Below are 17,285 nucleotides of genomic sequence, written 5' to 3'. Positions count from 1 at the left end.
TCACTTGTGGGATTCACTTTTTCTGACTCACGGATGATCTCATTGACTCATGGGTTAGTGTCATGAACTGGACCTCTTCACCTCCACTAACAGAATGATTCATGTTCGTCCTGCAAAAAAAGTCACTCCCTTTTCACTGAGTCACTTGTGGGATTCACTTTTTCTGACTCACGGATGATCTCATTGACTCATGGGTTAGTGTTAAGAACTGGACCTCTTCACCTCCACTATCAGAATGATTCATGTTCGTCCTGGAAAAAGAGTCACTCCCTTTTCACTGAGTCACTTGTGGGATTCACTTTTTCTGACTCACGGATGATCTCATTGACTCATGGGTTAGTGTTAAGAACTGGACCTCTTCACCTCCACTATCAGAATGATTCATGTTCGTCCTGGAAAAAGAGTCACTCCCTTTTCACTGAGTCACTTGTGGGATTCACTTTTTCTGACTCACGGATGATCTCATTGACTCATGGGTTAGTGTTAAGAACTGGACCTCTTCACCTCCACTATCAGAATGATTCATGTTCGTCCTGGAAAAAGAGTCACTCCCTTTTCACTGAGTCACTTGTGGGATTCACTTTTTCTGACTCACGGATGATCTCATTGACTCATGGGTTAGTGTTAAGAACTGGACCTCTTCACCTCCACTATCAGAATGATTCATGTTCGTCCTGGAAAAAGAGTCACTCCCTTTTCACTGAGTCACTTGTGGGATTCACTTTTTCTGACTCACGGATGATCTCATTGACTCATGGGTTAGTGTCATGAACGGGACCTTTTCACCTCCACTATCAGAATGATTCATGTTCGTCCTGCAAAAAGAGTCACTCCCTTTTCACTGAGTCACTTGTGGGATTCAGTTGTGGGATTCACTTTTGCAGACTCAATTCCGGCAGTGTGACCAATGACATTGTGACTCATGGATTCAATTAAACATGCTGCCGCTCTTCTCGAGTCGATTCAAGGACATGTCCCAAAATGTTCCTGAGCTCACGCGTCGGCCGGACTCCAGGCAGCGACTGGGATAGATATCAGTGCAGGATGAATGGTGGGAAGGACTCCCTTCATCAGACAAAGGAATCTCAACTCCATTTGAACCTCGCCTATTATCATAAAACTTTTATTTCCTGTGAAATTTGTTTAACTCTGAAAAGCTGCTGCGGCGCAGAAGTTCAAACTGGAAAAAAGCTGTTTGTTAAAAAGACGGCTGGCGTCGTTAGGCTCCTCACTTTCTTTGTACTTACAGCGGCGGGAACCATTTGCAGCCGCGGCGCCGAGTTGTTTGTCACAAACGCTATAAAGCCGAGTTTCATGAGTGAATTATATTTCATGACGTGTGGCATTGAACGAAAAAGAAGCCATTAAATTCTAAAGGCAGACGTGCTCAGCGCTGCGGAAAATGGTGTTTTTTACTACGAGTCTGTCTTCTGCACTTCAGGTTTTTAGTCTATTTGCTTTGTTTACGAGTCATTACTGCGGAAGTCTTGATTCATTCCTGGATCCAAATATAGCTGACGACCAGGAAACAGTCCCAAAGTGCCTCTTCTGCAAACTCATGCAGCGGTTGGCACGAAAACCTGGAACAATACCGAGTCTAACTGACTAGGAGAGTCCCACCTGAGAGTCAGGCAAGTCTGAGGAAGACTACTGAGCAGGACTAGCTAGAGAAAGAACCCTGGAAACTAGAGTGGCACCTCCACTAAGTTCACATGGAGACATGAGTCTCTCTCTGTGAAGATTCAGACTCACAGGCTGAAAATGATTCCAGGAGACTTTTGTGAATTTTTAGGGCGCCCCCTAATGGAGAGCACTAGCTTCTCAATAACAGTAGACCACCTAAGTAAGGACCAAGTCAAGACCAGAGCCTACAAACTCTTAGACCTTAGATAACTCAAGACCGCTCATGGGCCCTCTTGTTCTTGGTCTTGGGCTCTGGTTTCGGCCTCAGTCTCGAGTCGATCCTGAGTTAGGCGGTCTTGACTACAACACGAAATGGTATGAGTCAGGTGAGAGGAAGAATCAGGAGTCAGTCAAGTCATTTCAAGATTGTTGTTAGACTGTGGTAGACAACTTGGAGTGAGGACCAGTGTTGAAGGGGAGTTCTGGTTTCTTGCAGGCACCATCAAGACGGCGCTGCCCGGGATGGACCGGGAGGTGAAGGAGAACTACCAGGTGGTGATCCAAGCCAAAGACATGGCGGGACAGATGGGCGGTCTCTCGGGCACAACAACAGTTAGCATCACGCTTTCCGACGTCAACGACAGCCCGCCGCGCTTCGCCAATCGTAAGTCAGTCAAGCCAGCGGGAGCACTTTAACCCCGCCCACAAAGCCCACAATGCGGCTCCTATACAGACTCCTTCCGGGTGACGGCGGCAGAGTCCACGGAGATCGGCGGAGCCATTGGACGCATCAAAGCAGACGACCCGGACATCGGACACAACGCAGACATGGAGTACAGCATCGTCGGGGGTCACGACATTTTCAACATTATCACAGACCAAACCACGCAGGAGGGAGTCATCATCATCAAAAAGGTGAGTTCGTGGATGCCATGGAGAAACCCATGAGCACAGAGGTCGGCACGTCACATCCAGATTTTAATGTTGGAAGTTCAAGAATAGCTCAAACATTCCTGAGTGATGATGAGGCAAATATAGCTAACAACAATGCTTTGACTGTCGTATGGCAGCGCCCACTGGTGGTGAGGGACAGAGCAGCTGGTCAGCCTGTTCATGACCTGAAAAATGAAGTAAATGATGAGCACAACTCAAATAGCTGCAAGGTTTGACATGCAAAAGGTAGTGAGGAACGGAAATGTCTCGTCGTCTTTTAGTTCTCAAATAATGAAACATCAAAGGAACGGCTGCAGCGCTGGTCCACGTCTAGTTTCATTTGTGTCCCAGTATTTGTAAAACTGGACCTCGTCTCTCCAGGCGCTGGACTACGAAAGCAAACGAGACTACGAGTTCCGGGTGGAGGTGAGAAACACCTACCTGGACGCCCGCTTCATCAACGGCCTGCAGTTCAAAGACCACGCCACGGTGAAGGTGACGGTGGAGGACGTGGACGAGTCGCCCGTCTTCACCAGGAACCCCTACATCATCGAGGTGCACGAGGACACGGCGGCGGGCAGCTTCGTCGGGGTGGTGTCGGCGAGGGACCCTGACGCCGAAAACAAGCCAGTCAAGTGAGTGGAGCCGCTGAAAACAAGACTTCTGTGGTGCATCCGGGGTTGAGTGGTGGTCTCGGGAGTCACTCGGGTTGGATTATAACACAGTTTAGAAGTTAGAGAGTCACAACTGAGGCTCGACTTGTGACTGATTTGTCGCGTCTCCACCAGCCTCATGGCGTTTGGACACTTTAGTTTCCTGCCACCAACTTTGTTCTGTAAGTTGACTCTATTTTGCCGTTTTTAGTGTGTAATTTTTTTTATGCCGTTTTGGTTGTCTTTATCTCAATGAACATTTTTGTTTTTTTGGCAAGTTGCTTTTTATTTTTATTTTTTATACACAGTTTTCTTCACAGTTCCTTTTCTATTCATCGTGACCTCCCCAGAAATGTATTTAATCTCACCTTTTTCATTCACCTTTGTTTTAGTAGTTCCATCATGACCATCAACTTCTTTAATTTTTTAATTTTTTACTTTATATTTTTGACTCATTTTTTGTTTCACCTAAACATCCACCAAATATTTCAAGTTATGTCATTTACTTTTCATTATTTTTGTGTTTATTTTTAATATTTCTAGTTGTATAACATTTTATTAATTTATTATCATCTTTATTATTATTTGAAATACGTGTTAGGGTCAGGTGGGGCCCCGGGGACCGATCAGGGAACAGACCGGTCAGCTGCTCTGCAGAAAGGATAAACGGTGATGATGCTGAGGAAGAGGCTGCTGCCCTCCAAAGCGCTCAAACACACCATTCTTCAGGCACTCTGAAGCGCTAAAGAGGCGAAGCTGCTGTATCAATTGGCTGCGCGGCGCCATCTCTCTCACACGAGCGCCGCGTGTCTGCGCCCGGCGCCGCACTGTGCTGCGTATTCAAATCACGCCGCGATATGAAAGCTGACGCTGACAAACGACGAGTCAGCGGGGGGACGGATGCTGGGAAAACAGCCGGGCCAGGAAATTTATGTGCAAATAACAAAGTGGTTGTGGAGTGCAGCAGAGCGGCGCCGCCACTGATACCACTCCATTCTTACAGATATTCCATCGATCGACACACCGACCTGGAGCGGCTGTTCAACGTGGACTCTGTCAACGGCACCATCACCACGCTGAAGGCGCTGGACAGAGAGATGTCCAAGTGGCACAACATCTCTGTGGTGGCCACGGAAATGAGTAGGTGGCTGAACCTTTGACCTGTTGAGGTGAGCGCGAGGCTGAAGAGGTTGCTGGTGTTTCAGACAACCCCCGGCAGACCACCCGCGTGCCCGTCTTCATCAAGGTGCTGGACGTCAACGACAACGCCCCCGAGTTCGCCATGTCCTACGACACCTTCGTCTGCGAGAACGTCAGAGCTGGTCAGGTGAGCGAGGACACCCTGTGAAGGAGGACTCGGACTTTTGTGGTCGTGACTTGACTCGCTTCAGATGCCCAAGTCTAACAGGACCGATCAGTGACGACACGTTCAAGTGCTCACTGGAGGAAAATACTCTTGCATGAGCTTGACAAAAGGAAAATGCATTTGCTGTAAGTAAAACAGAAGTAAGTGAAACGAAAGAAAAGAGAAAATCTGGATGAGGACAGAGATAATCCAACGATATCTTGTTGGAAAATGAAATAAAAATGAGGACAGCAAAACAGACAACAAGAACCGATGAGAGAATAACTCACGTCAGATTTATTTTGAGCTCGAATTCGGGGGAGAGAAAATCTTTCTTGACTGAAGATAAACTGCGAGGTGAAAATCCACCACATGAGGAACTAAGAGATGGTGTCGCTTGAGACTTAATTATAATAAATAAATGAATAAATGTGATCCCAATTTGAAAGCAGAATAGATGAGATTGTGTTCTGACGTTAAACAACAGAGGAGGAAAACCTCACACTGAGCGAAGAGATACGGAGCAGAAGAGCTAATCTAGCAACAAGAGATTGTTTTTTCAGTAGTGTGATGGAATGCAAAATAGAAAATCTGACATTAAATGCAGACTCTGATCTTTCGTCAGAATCACCTACGAGTGAATCCCCCTTCAGGATGATGAAAAAAAGATGAAAGGAGAATGAAGTAAAGGAGTGTAATCCGGCTTTAGGAGTGAGGCAAACAGAAAGGTAGAACTGAACATGAAAAACAGTAGAAAACGACAGGTGAAAAGTCAACAAGAGACATGCCATTACCATGGGGGTGGTGGGGTCTACGGTCAGATGAGATGAAAGGAAACCTAATTCCACAGGAGATAATCTCACACTAATGACTGATGCAGTTATCCGCAAAAGAGCTTTTAAATCAATTTGATGATCGACAATGTGATCATTGCCTGGGAGGAAGTGTTCTGATGAGAGATAATGGACCAAGGTTGGAGCCCTGAAGGACGCCGGAGTGTTTGGCATCTGAGGAGGAGAGTGAGAAAACTAGAAATGTTAACATCTGCCTTGGTTTTTGGGAAGTGGCGAAGAAAAAGTATCTGGTTTTAACAACGTAGTTTCAGCGAGGAGTGATTTTTTTTCCAGGACCCCAAGGAACACCGGTGGTTAGGTTGCAGCACTGCATCCTTTTCACTGCTTCTTTTCCTGCTGCGCTGGCCAAAAATAGCCCTGGCATTTCATCAGCGCACACTTCATGCAGTGGTGTTGACAAGACGCCGTGTTTACACGTGAACCCGCTGAACCGACAGACGAGTGTTTTATTTCGCGCAACACCCACATTCAGAGCGAGGAGACGCAGCAGATCCTTAATTAGCTCCAGCCTCGGCACAAATTGCAATGCAGGCCGTGCGATGATGGACAAGACTCATTTAATTATGGTGGTTTGGCTGAAATATAAGGAGCCTGTCTCTTTGTTGTCGCAGCTGATTCAGACCATCAGTGCCGTCGACACCGACGAGCCGCTGGTCGGCCACAAGTTTGTCTTCAGCATCAATCCTGGCAACCCCAACTTCACCATCGTCGACAGAGAAGGTACCGACTGCTGTTTCATATCTTGTTCACGAGTGAGGGAAGGAGAAAGCTCTGTGGTGGAGAAAGAGCTGAGCCAGAAGGCTTTCTTCTCACACCTGTGGTCACCAGCTGTGGCGTGACCCTCTGTCTGGACTCTCTTAGAGAGAGAAGCTCAGTCATCCAGGGGAGACTCAGCAGAGAACCTCCGCTCCTCCAGGAGAGGGCAGGTGTCTCCAGGACTAGTGAGGTGTTCCCCTGAAGGGGCAGAGCCAGGACAACCTGAGTCTCTCAGCTGACCTGAAGGTCATTTCGAGGCCTCTGTAGTTGACCCCTGATCTGAGCAAGACGATGGACAGATGATAATGTGCTGAAATGAGAGAACCCGTTCACCTCAGGTCTTCATCACTCATGCGTGCCACGCTCCTCTGCAGATAACACGGCTAACATCCTGACCAAGAGAGGAGGCTTCAGCCGGCGAGAGATGAGCCTGTACTTCCTGCCTGTGGTCATCTCAGACAACGACTACCCCATCCAGAGCAGCACCAGCACGCTCGTCGTGCGCGTGTGCGCCTGCGACAGCCGGGGCAACATGCAGACGTGCAACCCCGAGGTGCTGCCCTTCTCTGACGGCCTGACCACCGGAGCGCTGGTCGCCATCCTGCTCTGCGTGATCATCCTCCTCAGTAAGTTCCGGAGACGCTCGCATTTCCGCTCGCCACGTTCAAACCGCCGCACACTTGAAAGAAGCACCAGAAAACAGTCTGGTCGACCACTCCACTGACCTCAGTCTCTCAGAGGGATGGGTTACTATTCAGAACTGGTTCACAATTGTCAGGTTCTCTGGAATCATTCAGAAATGTTCATTCCGGTTCCTCTTATCGGTTCCTGACTCTGAAGTCCGACTCTACTTGCGGTGTCACTGCTGCTGATCACAGGATGGTGAAGCAGCTCATGAGGCCTGGTTTAGTTTGCAGAGACGATGCAGCTTCAGGACTGTACCCCTTCCACATCATGGTCTCATGATGGAGGAGTGTTGGATCAGAGACAGTGGACACCCCTGAGCTAGCAGCTACGTTGAGGGTTAGCATGGCGCTAACTGTCGTCAGAGGAACTGGATTTGTTTTGAATGATGTCACCCAGGTCAGATCTGCTACTGAGCTTGTTTTCACAGTGATGGAGCCAAGTGTCCCCAGTCTGTCTCCTCAGGAAGCAGCTGGGGTCGTCCTGCACCCATGAGAAGAACCAGAACCGGACTCAGCAGCCACACTGAACGCATCATCTCAGATGTTTATAGAGTCATGCAGATCAGAGCGTTGAAGCTGGATGAGCAGATCTATGAGAGGAGATGTTTGAAACACCTCACATGGACCAATATAGACCTCAGTTGGACAGAAGTGTTGCATGGTTCAGGCGTCACAGGCTTCATTTCCGACTCCGTCCTGTTCCTCTGATGCTAAATCCACCCAGCTTTTTCAGCTCTACATGACACTGACTCAAGTTCCCTTGTCATCGGTGCAACACAGTGAACCGATCAACAAGTTTAAAAACCTCCTCTATGATGTGACTCTTTAAAAACGGTGTCAGTGAGTCGCATCATGAATGGAACTGCTCTCATCTGAAACCCAAATCTACTGATACTAATTCACGGCTTTCTCTTCCTGTTCTTCCCATTGAGAATCGATAAGCAGAATCGACTCTGGACTCTGAATGGTTGACATCTAGTCTCTGGTGCGTGGTCAGGGCGAGTGTCCTGACAAACCTTTCTTCAGGACTCTGTCCCCTAAGTTTGCATTCGAACTTTGCAGGACAAAGTTGTGACACAAAGTTATGAATCTGCTGGAGGGAAGAGGGACGCACTGTTCCGTTTGAGCTCACCGTGAACTTTCCACTGAAAGCAGCAGAGGAACGGAGCGATCAGCATCATAATCTTGTCAGTCAAAGCGCCCGCAGACAATAGATATTATCACCCCACCTCTTTCTCCGGATCTAAATTCCATGTCTGCCGCCGTTCGGATCTCTGACTTATCAAGTGTGGTGAAGGTTAAACTCAGACGCTGCACTCCTGCGGCGAAATATCACGACATCTGCTCATTATCTGCCGCTTTCTCTCGCTCCAACGCCCCAGACAGACTGTCTCAATCACCTCAGCTTGACTGCGAGCGGCGGCTGCTGAGCTGGAACGCCGCAGCGACTCGCCGCGATCAGACGGAGATGTGTTCTTAATCCGCCGCCCTGCGCCTCTAATCCACGCGCGCCAAGGTCTCTGTAATTAACACTCAGGTAGGAGGCCGCGAGGCGACGGAGACACCCGTGGAGACGACCAGAGGAGGAAGGTGCCGGTGTCATTCCGGAGTTCCTATCCGCTCGCTTGACTCTAGAACTTTTCAGGAATACACGCCGACGTGGAAAACATGAGCCTGGAGATGTGGAGGAGCAATGAGGAACATCACTTCTAGCTCCAGGACATTAGTTCTCAGTATCACATCATTTTTTGTTTTGGATTTGAGAGATTTGTTCACGAGTGAGGGAAGGAGAAAGCTCTATGGTGGAGAAAGAGCTGAGCCAGAAGACAAAGCTCTCCACTGACCAGTGGGTTTCTCCTCACGCCTGTGGTCACCAGCTGTGGAGTGGCCCTGAGAACAAGAGTTTCTCTGCCTGGACTCTCTTAGACAGAAGCCCAGTCATACAGGTGAGACTCAGAGGAGAGCCTCTGCTCCTCCAGGAGAAGACAGGTGTCTCCAGGGCGAGTGAGGTGTTGACCTGAACGGACAGAGCCAAGACAACCCGAGTCCTTCAGCAGACCAGAAGGTCATTTATATTTGAGATAAAGGAAGGTAAAAAAAATGTGCGGTTGAAGACCGATGACTTCCATTTTAGTTTGCAAACAAGGGAGTATTGTAAAAGCTTCTCTTTTCCTTTCACAATGGTTTTCAATGAGAACCTGACCTTCATGGACACAGTTTCCAGCCTGTGACCTTCAGTCTAACTGGTGATGTGAAGCTGCAATGAGACCTTGGAGATGAGATCCTTCCCTATCCATCGGTCTGCAGTTTTGAGGTGAAGAAAGAGCTGAGCCAATGACACAAAGTTTCTCTGTCTGGACTCAGTTAGTGCAAGAAGCTCAGTCATCCAGGCGAGACTCTGAAGAGAACCTCTGCTTCTGTTTTCTCCGTAGCAAGATGTTCAACTGGGAGGACTCCCCGGGACAGACCCAGGACGAGCTGGAGATATGATGTCCTTCACGTGTCCTCTTTAGATCTGGGGGAGGCTTCTCGGTAGAGGGAAGTCTGGACCTCTTTACATCACCTGCTGCCCCGGTGACGGTGACTTGCGAGTGCTTCTAACGTCAGCAACACAGTCCTCCGGAGGTTCAGCGCGGATTATTTTTAGGATTAGCATCATCTCACGCACTGCAGCAGGATTAAACCGCAGGGCGGCAGATGTTGGTTTGAACCGTTCGAGCCAGCAAAAACTCGGCCTGGACTCTCAAGTCTGCAATGATGTGTACAGTTCGAACGCTGCCTGGAGCTGGTCTTGAAGGACGGGTTTGCACAACACGTTTCACAGGAACACCACACACATTGGGCGCTGGCGTGCGAGCGAGCCTGCAGGCTGTAGATTGACACCCTGGTTTCCAGGCTTTTATGCGAGCGCAGCTCTAAAAAATCCTGCAACTGTTGTGCATTTTTCCACCATGAACGTGTCGTTCAAGGGAAAAAGCTTTTTCACTGAATCTTTAATAATAGAAGGCGAGCGCCGCAGGCAGAGTTGCGTATTCATCACTGCGAGCAAATGTGTCTCCCCTCTCTGCTTTGTGTGCTCCCGGTGCTCTTTAATGTGCGACACATGTTCGCAGGCACACTTCTTACGTCTCTCTCCGCTTCTGTGCAGTGATCGTGGTTCTGTTCGCTGCCCTGAGGAGGCAGCGGAAGAAGGAGCCTCTGATCATCTCCAAAGAGGATGTCAGAGACAACGTCGTCAGCTACAACGACGAGGGAGGCGGCGAGGAGGACACCCAGGCCTTTGATATCGGCACGCTGCGCAACCCGGAGGTGATGGATGCTAACAAGCTACGCAGGGACATCATCCCCGAAATGCTCTTCCCCTTTCGGAGGACGTCGCCGATTAAAGACAACACAGACGTCAGAGACTTCATTAACGGGAGGCTGCAGGAGAACGATTCGGATCCGACGGCGCCCCCTTACGACTCCCTGGCCACGTACGCGTACGAAGGCAGCGGCTCACTGGCGGAGTCGCTCAGCTCCCTGGAGTCGGCCGCCACCGAGGGCGACCAGGAGTACGACTATCTCAGCAACTGGGGACCTCAGTTTAAGAAGTTAGCGGAGATGTACATAGGCAAAAGTCCCGACAGAGAAACTTAGACGTGAAACTCTTTTCTGGAATTTATTTTCGTCTCTTCATCGCTGGCAAAAGGCCGTTCATCTGTCGACCTATCGATACATTTGTCTGTCTAGTTTGCTAGCTTGGGTGCTGGTCGGCTAGTCTTTCTCCATGATCACACGAAACCCCTGTTTGACCTGGTATGGAGTTCTGTGGGTCACTTAACAATCGGATTGTGCGCAGTTGTTTAGAACATATTGTGACTCGTAAGGTAGTTGGCCGGGTTGCACCTCCGGTACAAAGCAATACTCACACTGATGGTCCAAGATACCTTGATTCCAGGGAAACCCGGGACACTTTCTTCAGTCCGGACAAGTTCGTTGGCCGCTTCATGCCGTGAAATGCCCCGCCTAGTCAAGACCAATACCCCGAGTCAAGACAGCCACTAAAGACAGACACATCAGTCTGTCGTCATGCATTGACCAAACTTGGGTTCACAACCAACCCAGAAGGTTTTTACTGAAATGTGTACGACATTTTTAGAGTTTATTCCGTTGAGAAAATGAACGGAGGAGATTGCCAAACGGCCAAGATACCATGGGACTAGCAGCCAGAGACGGAGCTCTTCTGATGTAAATAAGGGTCATTCACAGGAACGTAGGGGGCGATCAGGAGGCAGTTTTTCCAAATTAAAAGACTTTCGTGGTTACGTTGCAACTGTCATGAACGAGATGGAGACGAATGCGCGTCGTCTCTGGACACAGGGAGATTAGGATTAGCAATTCAAAACACACAAGAGGACACACAGATGAGAAGGCGGAACCTCAGGAAAACGGGAATCAGCGGCTGAGTTTGCTCCGCATGACGTCACCACAGGTGCCAAGACACAGGTGAGAGAATATCTCACTTGATAGGAGACACAGGGGAAAGCAATGGTTCAGTCGAGACACGCTACTTTGAGCTGACTCGCTGTTCCCTTTAAATCCTGTTTGACGCGGTGAAAGTGAACTGGAGAATCCAGACGCGGCAGAGAACCTGCTGCTGGGACAGAGAAACAACTGCTCAACAATTCACAAACCTTGCCGTGTCGGAAGCTGTAGTGATGAAACCTTACTTTGTACTTCTGCTCTTGCGATCCACGTTTTATCCGGCTCTGTCGTCGCAGATCCGATCACAGGCCCATCCGAACGCGGGCTGTACGGGGTCAAGCGGGGGAAGCGCTTGCACACAACGCCAACAAAACGAGCGGACAAAACTCCAGAAATACTCAAAGGTTTGAACGTTTTCTTTCAGTCATACGCAGTAAAGATGCCTTTGAGGTTTAGATCTTTTTGTGAACACTGGTGTGGAAAATGTGTTTTGTATTTGAGCAGAGAGATAGTAGTCTTGTATACTATCGATGTCGTGATCAGGGTGTGTGGGGGGAGGGAGGGGCGGGGGAAGGAGGAGGAGGCGAAGGCGAGCGGCTTTTCCGTTCCAAACCGTCAATGTACAGTGTTTCTTACGATCCTATATTCTATTTGCTATCTTTGTCCCGAGGAGGTGACGTGGACGGTCGGTGCCGTGTGTCCGTGGATCTCATCTCATCGCTGTAGGTGTACAATGTAACGGAAGTGTGTGTCGTAGGAAAGTGTCATACACTGGAGTCATGATGTCTGAATGCGGAGTATTGTTTTATATTTATATTTTTATACTTATTTTCTTAATAAAAGATTGTAAAACACAGTGTTGAATTACTCGGTCAGTCGGAACGAGTTTCAGTAAAGAGAGAGTTTGTGTCAAGGACGATAAAAGAGCTGAGCCAGAAGGAGCGGTGAGCGCTTTCTGTCACACTTCTGACCAAAATAAATTAATAAACGAGCAGTTTTGAGGTGAAATAAAATGAATAAATCATTTAAACACTCTAACGTAGGAAAATTTTATTTTCATTATTAATGGCAAACGTTCATTAATAAAATAATAAAAACAAAAGACAAAAGTGCACTTGAGCTGCAGTGTTGAGGAAACAGTGTCCCCATGTTCAGAGGAAACTAGATGACGCTCTTGGTTTAGAAATGATGTGAGGTGTCATTGAATGAGTTGTTCAAGCCCCACCATTTTATAGCAGACAGCGCCATCTGGTGCCTCTGGAAATCACCAACCCTTCAGTACTGTGTCATGAAACTTTTTGCCGTTTAATACTTACCTACTTCCCGTTTTGTTTTCTGCTGTATGTTTCATCTGGCAGTTTCAGAGTGATGGGCAGGTTTCATGAAACAGAGTCCTCATGTCTATCAAACTTTGAGCAGCTATTTCAATGAATACTCGCAGTTTTTCTTAAAACAACAGCGCCACCTACTGAGCTGTGGGAATAATGACTCTGTTTCATGAAGCTTCATCAGCCTGTCACTACAGAGTAGGATTCATTAAACACTAGCTTGACTACAGTGAACCCTCACTTGGTACCAATAGCACCACCCACTGAGCTCAGGAAAAAAATACTGTTTCATGAAGCTTCATCAAGTCTTCATCAGGAGGCTTCATGAAACGGTCTCCTCATATTCAGAGAACACGAGATGAATTTCACTGAACCTTCCATTCAGAGCACCGCCTGCTGAGCGCTGGAAAGCCGCTGATCTCGTGGAGGTTTGAAAAGATAAATCCAAAATAACCCTTTGCAAAAGTGGGTAGTGAAGCATCAACCAACTCTTGGCTGACAGCTGAAACCGAGTGCCACTGCAGCTGCTGTCTCCTCACGTCCCAGTGAGTCGCTGGGATCGGAGTCTGTCGTGTGTCCCTGGCAGCTGTGGACAACACAGCACCAACCTTCTCCGGTCACTTTAAGGTTTTAACATCTGCCAGCTGTTCGCCGCCTCCTCGGAGCTCCATCTTGCACTTTTCTATTTTCAGCACTCGACGATGACTCCTTCACCAGCGGCCGACTCACCTGAAATGACTCCATCTGCTCCAGACTCTGTTCACAGATGAGTATCGCCTTCAAATTACAACGTCGACTTCAGTCAGCATCACGTCGTGTGATGAAGACTCGTGATATGAACAAAGATGAGTGAGTCATTTGAGTCACTTCAAAATCTTCATGTTGTATTCAACAAACAACCGACTTGAGTTCAGAAAGTGATGAGTTGACATATCACAACGAAACACTACAAAGAACTAGAGAACATTTAAGCCATGAGTCGGTGCTGACACTGACTCAAATTCACTGGCTTGCAGAAGAGCAGAAATCCTTTGACTCATGAGTCACATTACTGTGTTGACAGGAAATGGGTCTGATTCAGTAGAGTGGAGTCCTTTTCGCTGTTGTTGTTAGAAAGGGAGTCTGACTCAATCATAGTCAGTGACTCTCAGAGACTCGAATGACTTCCCACAATTCATGCAACAATTTGTGTTATCAGCTTTAACCACACAAGTTTATCATGAGTCTGATTCTGAAAGACTCGCCGGATGCAAGGTGGACTGGCTTTCACACAAATGAATGAAGCCTAGTGATGGAATGTAAGTCCCTCTCCTTCTGTGGAGAATGTACCTGTGTAAGACAGGAACTGAGTCTGACTCAGTAATTGCAGGACTCGGGCACATTAGCATCTCACAGATGTTTTACTTCCAAAGGTCTGGAATGAGTCTCTCAGACAGCTGTCCTGGTTTAACTTCAACATAAATGCACCTTAGACTTTGATTCATGTATCACAGTGACTTGGGTGACTCGGAGCGAAGCAAGTCGGATTCATAGGTTCAAATTAATCTTAGTGAGTCTGTGATCCAAGCGGTTGAACCTCCTCCACAACACGTCTGACTCACAGAAGCACTAACGTGGAGGAGTCCTCCAAGCTGCACATCTGACTCGTGAGAAGTCTTGAACTGGAGACTCCAGAAGAAGGCGTTGCGTGGGAGCCTCGAGATGCCAGACGTCACGTGCATATGTGCGAACGCTCAGAAAGCCTTTACTCGCAACGCTGCTCCGGTGCAAGGTCCCACGAGTCTTGGCCTCGCATCGATTACCCAACTTCTGTCTTATGTCGACATGTCAGAGAGTCAGTGCTGTCCATGAAAGACCTTTAGAAAGTCTTGTATTCTGCCTCAGGAATAGTGGTCTGAAGAGTCAATGTATGTCCTGATAGGTTTGAAAAATCCTTGATACCATGGACGCCAACTGAGTCAGAGGTCAGGTCCCGGGGGCAGCAGTCCATTTACAGAGGCCCAAGCCTGCTCCTGGATCTCCTCATGAGTCCAGGGGACAACCTGAGCAAAGCCACGGCCTTGTCCTGGAGGAGCAGAGGTTCTACTCTGAGTCTCATCTGGATCACAGGTGAGACATCCTTTGGCTCAGCTCCTTCTTGGTCCTTCCCTCACTCATGAGCGAGACCTTGAGACAAGATCTCATCTCCAACCTGGACAGAACTTATCAGAGCCGTGGACTCAGACTTGGAGGAGCCTGAGGAACCAACAGAACTACATCATCGGCCGACAGCTTGAACTAGATGCAGTGGAATCCCAGCTGTGAAAACCACGAGGTTGCATCACTCTCAGCACCATCGTTCATGCCGGGCCCCTGGGACCCTCAGCTCCACGGAGATATAGATGCTCCCCTCTTCCTGATCAGAGGGTCAGTCAAACCAAAGCTTGATGTTGAACAGGCATTTGCATGTCACATGGAATAAAACATGAAAGATGGAGACGCTGCAGAACCAACTGTGGCCTGTTAACAAGCTCGACCTCTGATCTTCACCGAAGTGAAGAGGAGATACTTGAAGAGCAGAACTCAAACCGAGTGAGGCCACTTGACCCTCTCTCTGACCGGCACACATCAACACAGACCTCCAGTCAGTGGCGAAGAGCAGCCAAAATCTGTGCTCGTTCATGACCTTTTAGAAATCAAAGAAATCCACAAATGGACGTACCTTTGTTTGCTCACTGCAGAGAAGCCGCCGCAGACATGGTAGTGCAATGGTGAACTCTGCCGTGAAGAGAGACCCCGGGCTGGTCAGAGTGCAGGAGGAAAGCAAACAGAAGCCAAGAGGGGAGAGGCAGACGTACAAGTGAAGCGTGGTTTTTCATTCATATTCACCATGTTTGTTTCTTCACACTTCTCTGCAGTTTCAATAATTCATAGTTTAATTTGTTTTTAATATGAAATAATTGTTATACTGAGGATGAGTGTTAATCCTTCCATTATTATTTATTTTTTTTAAAATAGTATTTAATTTTGTCTTCCTTTATTCACGTTTTTCATACATCCAATTTCTTATTTATATATTTCTTGAATTGTAATCGATTTTAATTCCAACAGTTTTGGATATTTCGACAAATCATCACAAATTTTCAACCCTTATTTAAGTTATATATCAACTTTGTATTATTATCATCATTATTTACATTCCGTCATAAGACAAATATCGATCCGTATTGAGTGAAATGACCATATTTTATCACCAAAGCCTTAAAAATATATGCATACAGCTCTCAATAGTATTTTATTGATCAACATTTCAATTTTAAATAACTATTGATCAGAATTGAAAAGGGGTATTAGTGTTTCTTTTTTAATTCTAATTTATGTAATACATTGTTATTTAAACTCCATTGATTTATCATGCATTTTTGAAACACTTAAACACAATAAAAATTATCATAAAAAAGAACTCCAGAAAAAAAATAGTTTTGAGCCCAAGTGGACATTTAAAGTGAGTTTTCGATGGAGAAATTGTAATGAAGGTGTATTTTTAGTTGCTGCCGTCCATGGATCCTTTTATTTTCAGGGTCTGCGGTTTGTTGGGTTTTAATCTCCCCATCTCAGCGCAGATCTGGCGGGCGGCTCCTGGCTGTGCGACAAAAGGACGAGCAGCAGGTGCAGGAAGGTGTGTTGACAAGGCAAACGTGTGTTGACGCGGCGAATGTGTGTCACCACATGTCAGAGCGGCGGGAAACCGCTAAGCCTCGCAGTCCCGGATTTTCTCCGCAGGCCGCCATCCGACCACGCTGCGCCGCGTCAGGGTTGTGAAAGTGCGGCAGTCTGTCGGAGTGTGAAACAAATGGAGGTCAATAAACCCAGGGTGTAAACCTCCCAGCTCCCCAGTGGCAGGTCCAAGTTCCCGCCTCTAAGATACGTTTCCTTCCCACTCGCCAAGTTCGACAGCACAACTGCTTTTTGGCTTCATGTGACTCTGTGATTCAGTGTCCAAAGGAAACCAGAGGAAGCGGCGCACCAGCTTCTTTAGGAAACACTGGGGTGCATTGCACTGCGGAAATATGATGTGCCGGCTTGCTGCCTTGCATGTCACAATATTGGCAGATTGAAAAATAAATGAACAGGAAAGTGAATATAAATGTCTGTGAGATTATAAATAAATACATGTTTTTACTTGAAACCAAATCCAATGCAAGTGTTGCACAAGCTTGTTAGCACTGACAAAATAATCTGGGAAAACCTTGTGCTGGCTTGTTGTCGCCTGAAGAAACATTGTCGGCTTTTGAAACTGCTGAAGAAAAAACAAAAAAAAAAACATAATTTAGTTGATCTTTGAAAAGAATAACTTTGACTCTTTATTCAGATTAAATCGTGTGAGAAAATGATGTGCTGGCTTGTTGTCGTGTGAAGAAACAGTCGGCTTTTGAAACTGCCGAAGAAAAAAAACAAAAAAAAAAAAAACATAATTTAGTTGATCTTTGAAGAGAATAACTTTGACTCTTTATCCAGATTAAATCATGTGATAAAATGATGTGCTGGCTTGATGGCTGGTGAAGAGACATCAACATTTCACAACAATAAATGGAATCGACGGCTTGGTACCTTGGATGTTGAAAGTTCAACTTCACATGAAGCGCTATTTAAAAACAAAG

General features: G+C 47.2%; 1 protein-coding gene across 4 annotated transcripts in view; it reads left to right on the top strand.

The window, feature by feature from the left end:
- Positions 1-12,109, top strand: part of LOC128755394 (cadherin-10-like) — a 40,408-nt gene extending 28,299 nt beyond the window's left edge. For 2 of the 4 annotated variants that reach the window (XM_053858788.1, XM_053858785.1), the window contains 8 exons: positions 2,120-2,287; positions 2,357-2,538; positions 2,938-3,191; positions 4,213-4,349; positions 4,415-4,536; positions 6,020-6,128; positions 6,539-6,790; positions 9,999-12,109. In XM_053858788.1, coding sequence (XP_053714763.1) covers positions 2,120-2,287; positions 2,357-2,538; positions 2,938-3,191; positions 4,213-4,349; positions 4,415-4,536; positions 6,020-6,128; positions 6,539-6,790; positions 9,999-10,489 — 1,715 coding nt within the window. In that variant the 3' untranslated portion in view covers positions 10,490-12,109. Of the gene's footprint in view, positions 1-2,119; positions 2,288-2,356; positions 2,539-2,937; positions 3,192-4,212; positions 4,350-4,414; positions 4,537-6,019; positions 6,129-6,538; positions 6,791-9,282 lie in introns of all 4 variants that reach the window. The other 2 variants (XM_053858787.1, XM_053858786.1) reach the window with 2 other exon arrangements.
- Positions 12,110-17,285: the final 5,176 nt, after the last annotated feature.

The sequence above is a fragment of the Synchiropus splendidus genome, chromosome 3 (genome assembly GCF_027744825.2).
Source record: "Synchiropus splendidus isolate RoL2022-P1 chromosome 3, RoL_Sspl_1.0, whole genome shotgun sequence".
NCBI lineage: Eukaryota > Metazoa > Chordata > Actinopteri > Syngnathiformes > Callionymidae > Synchiropus > Synchiropus splendidus.
The sequence above is the reverse complement of the archived record's forward strand: the minus strand, read 5'-3'. Positions and strand labels throughout refer to the sequence as shown.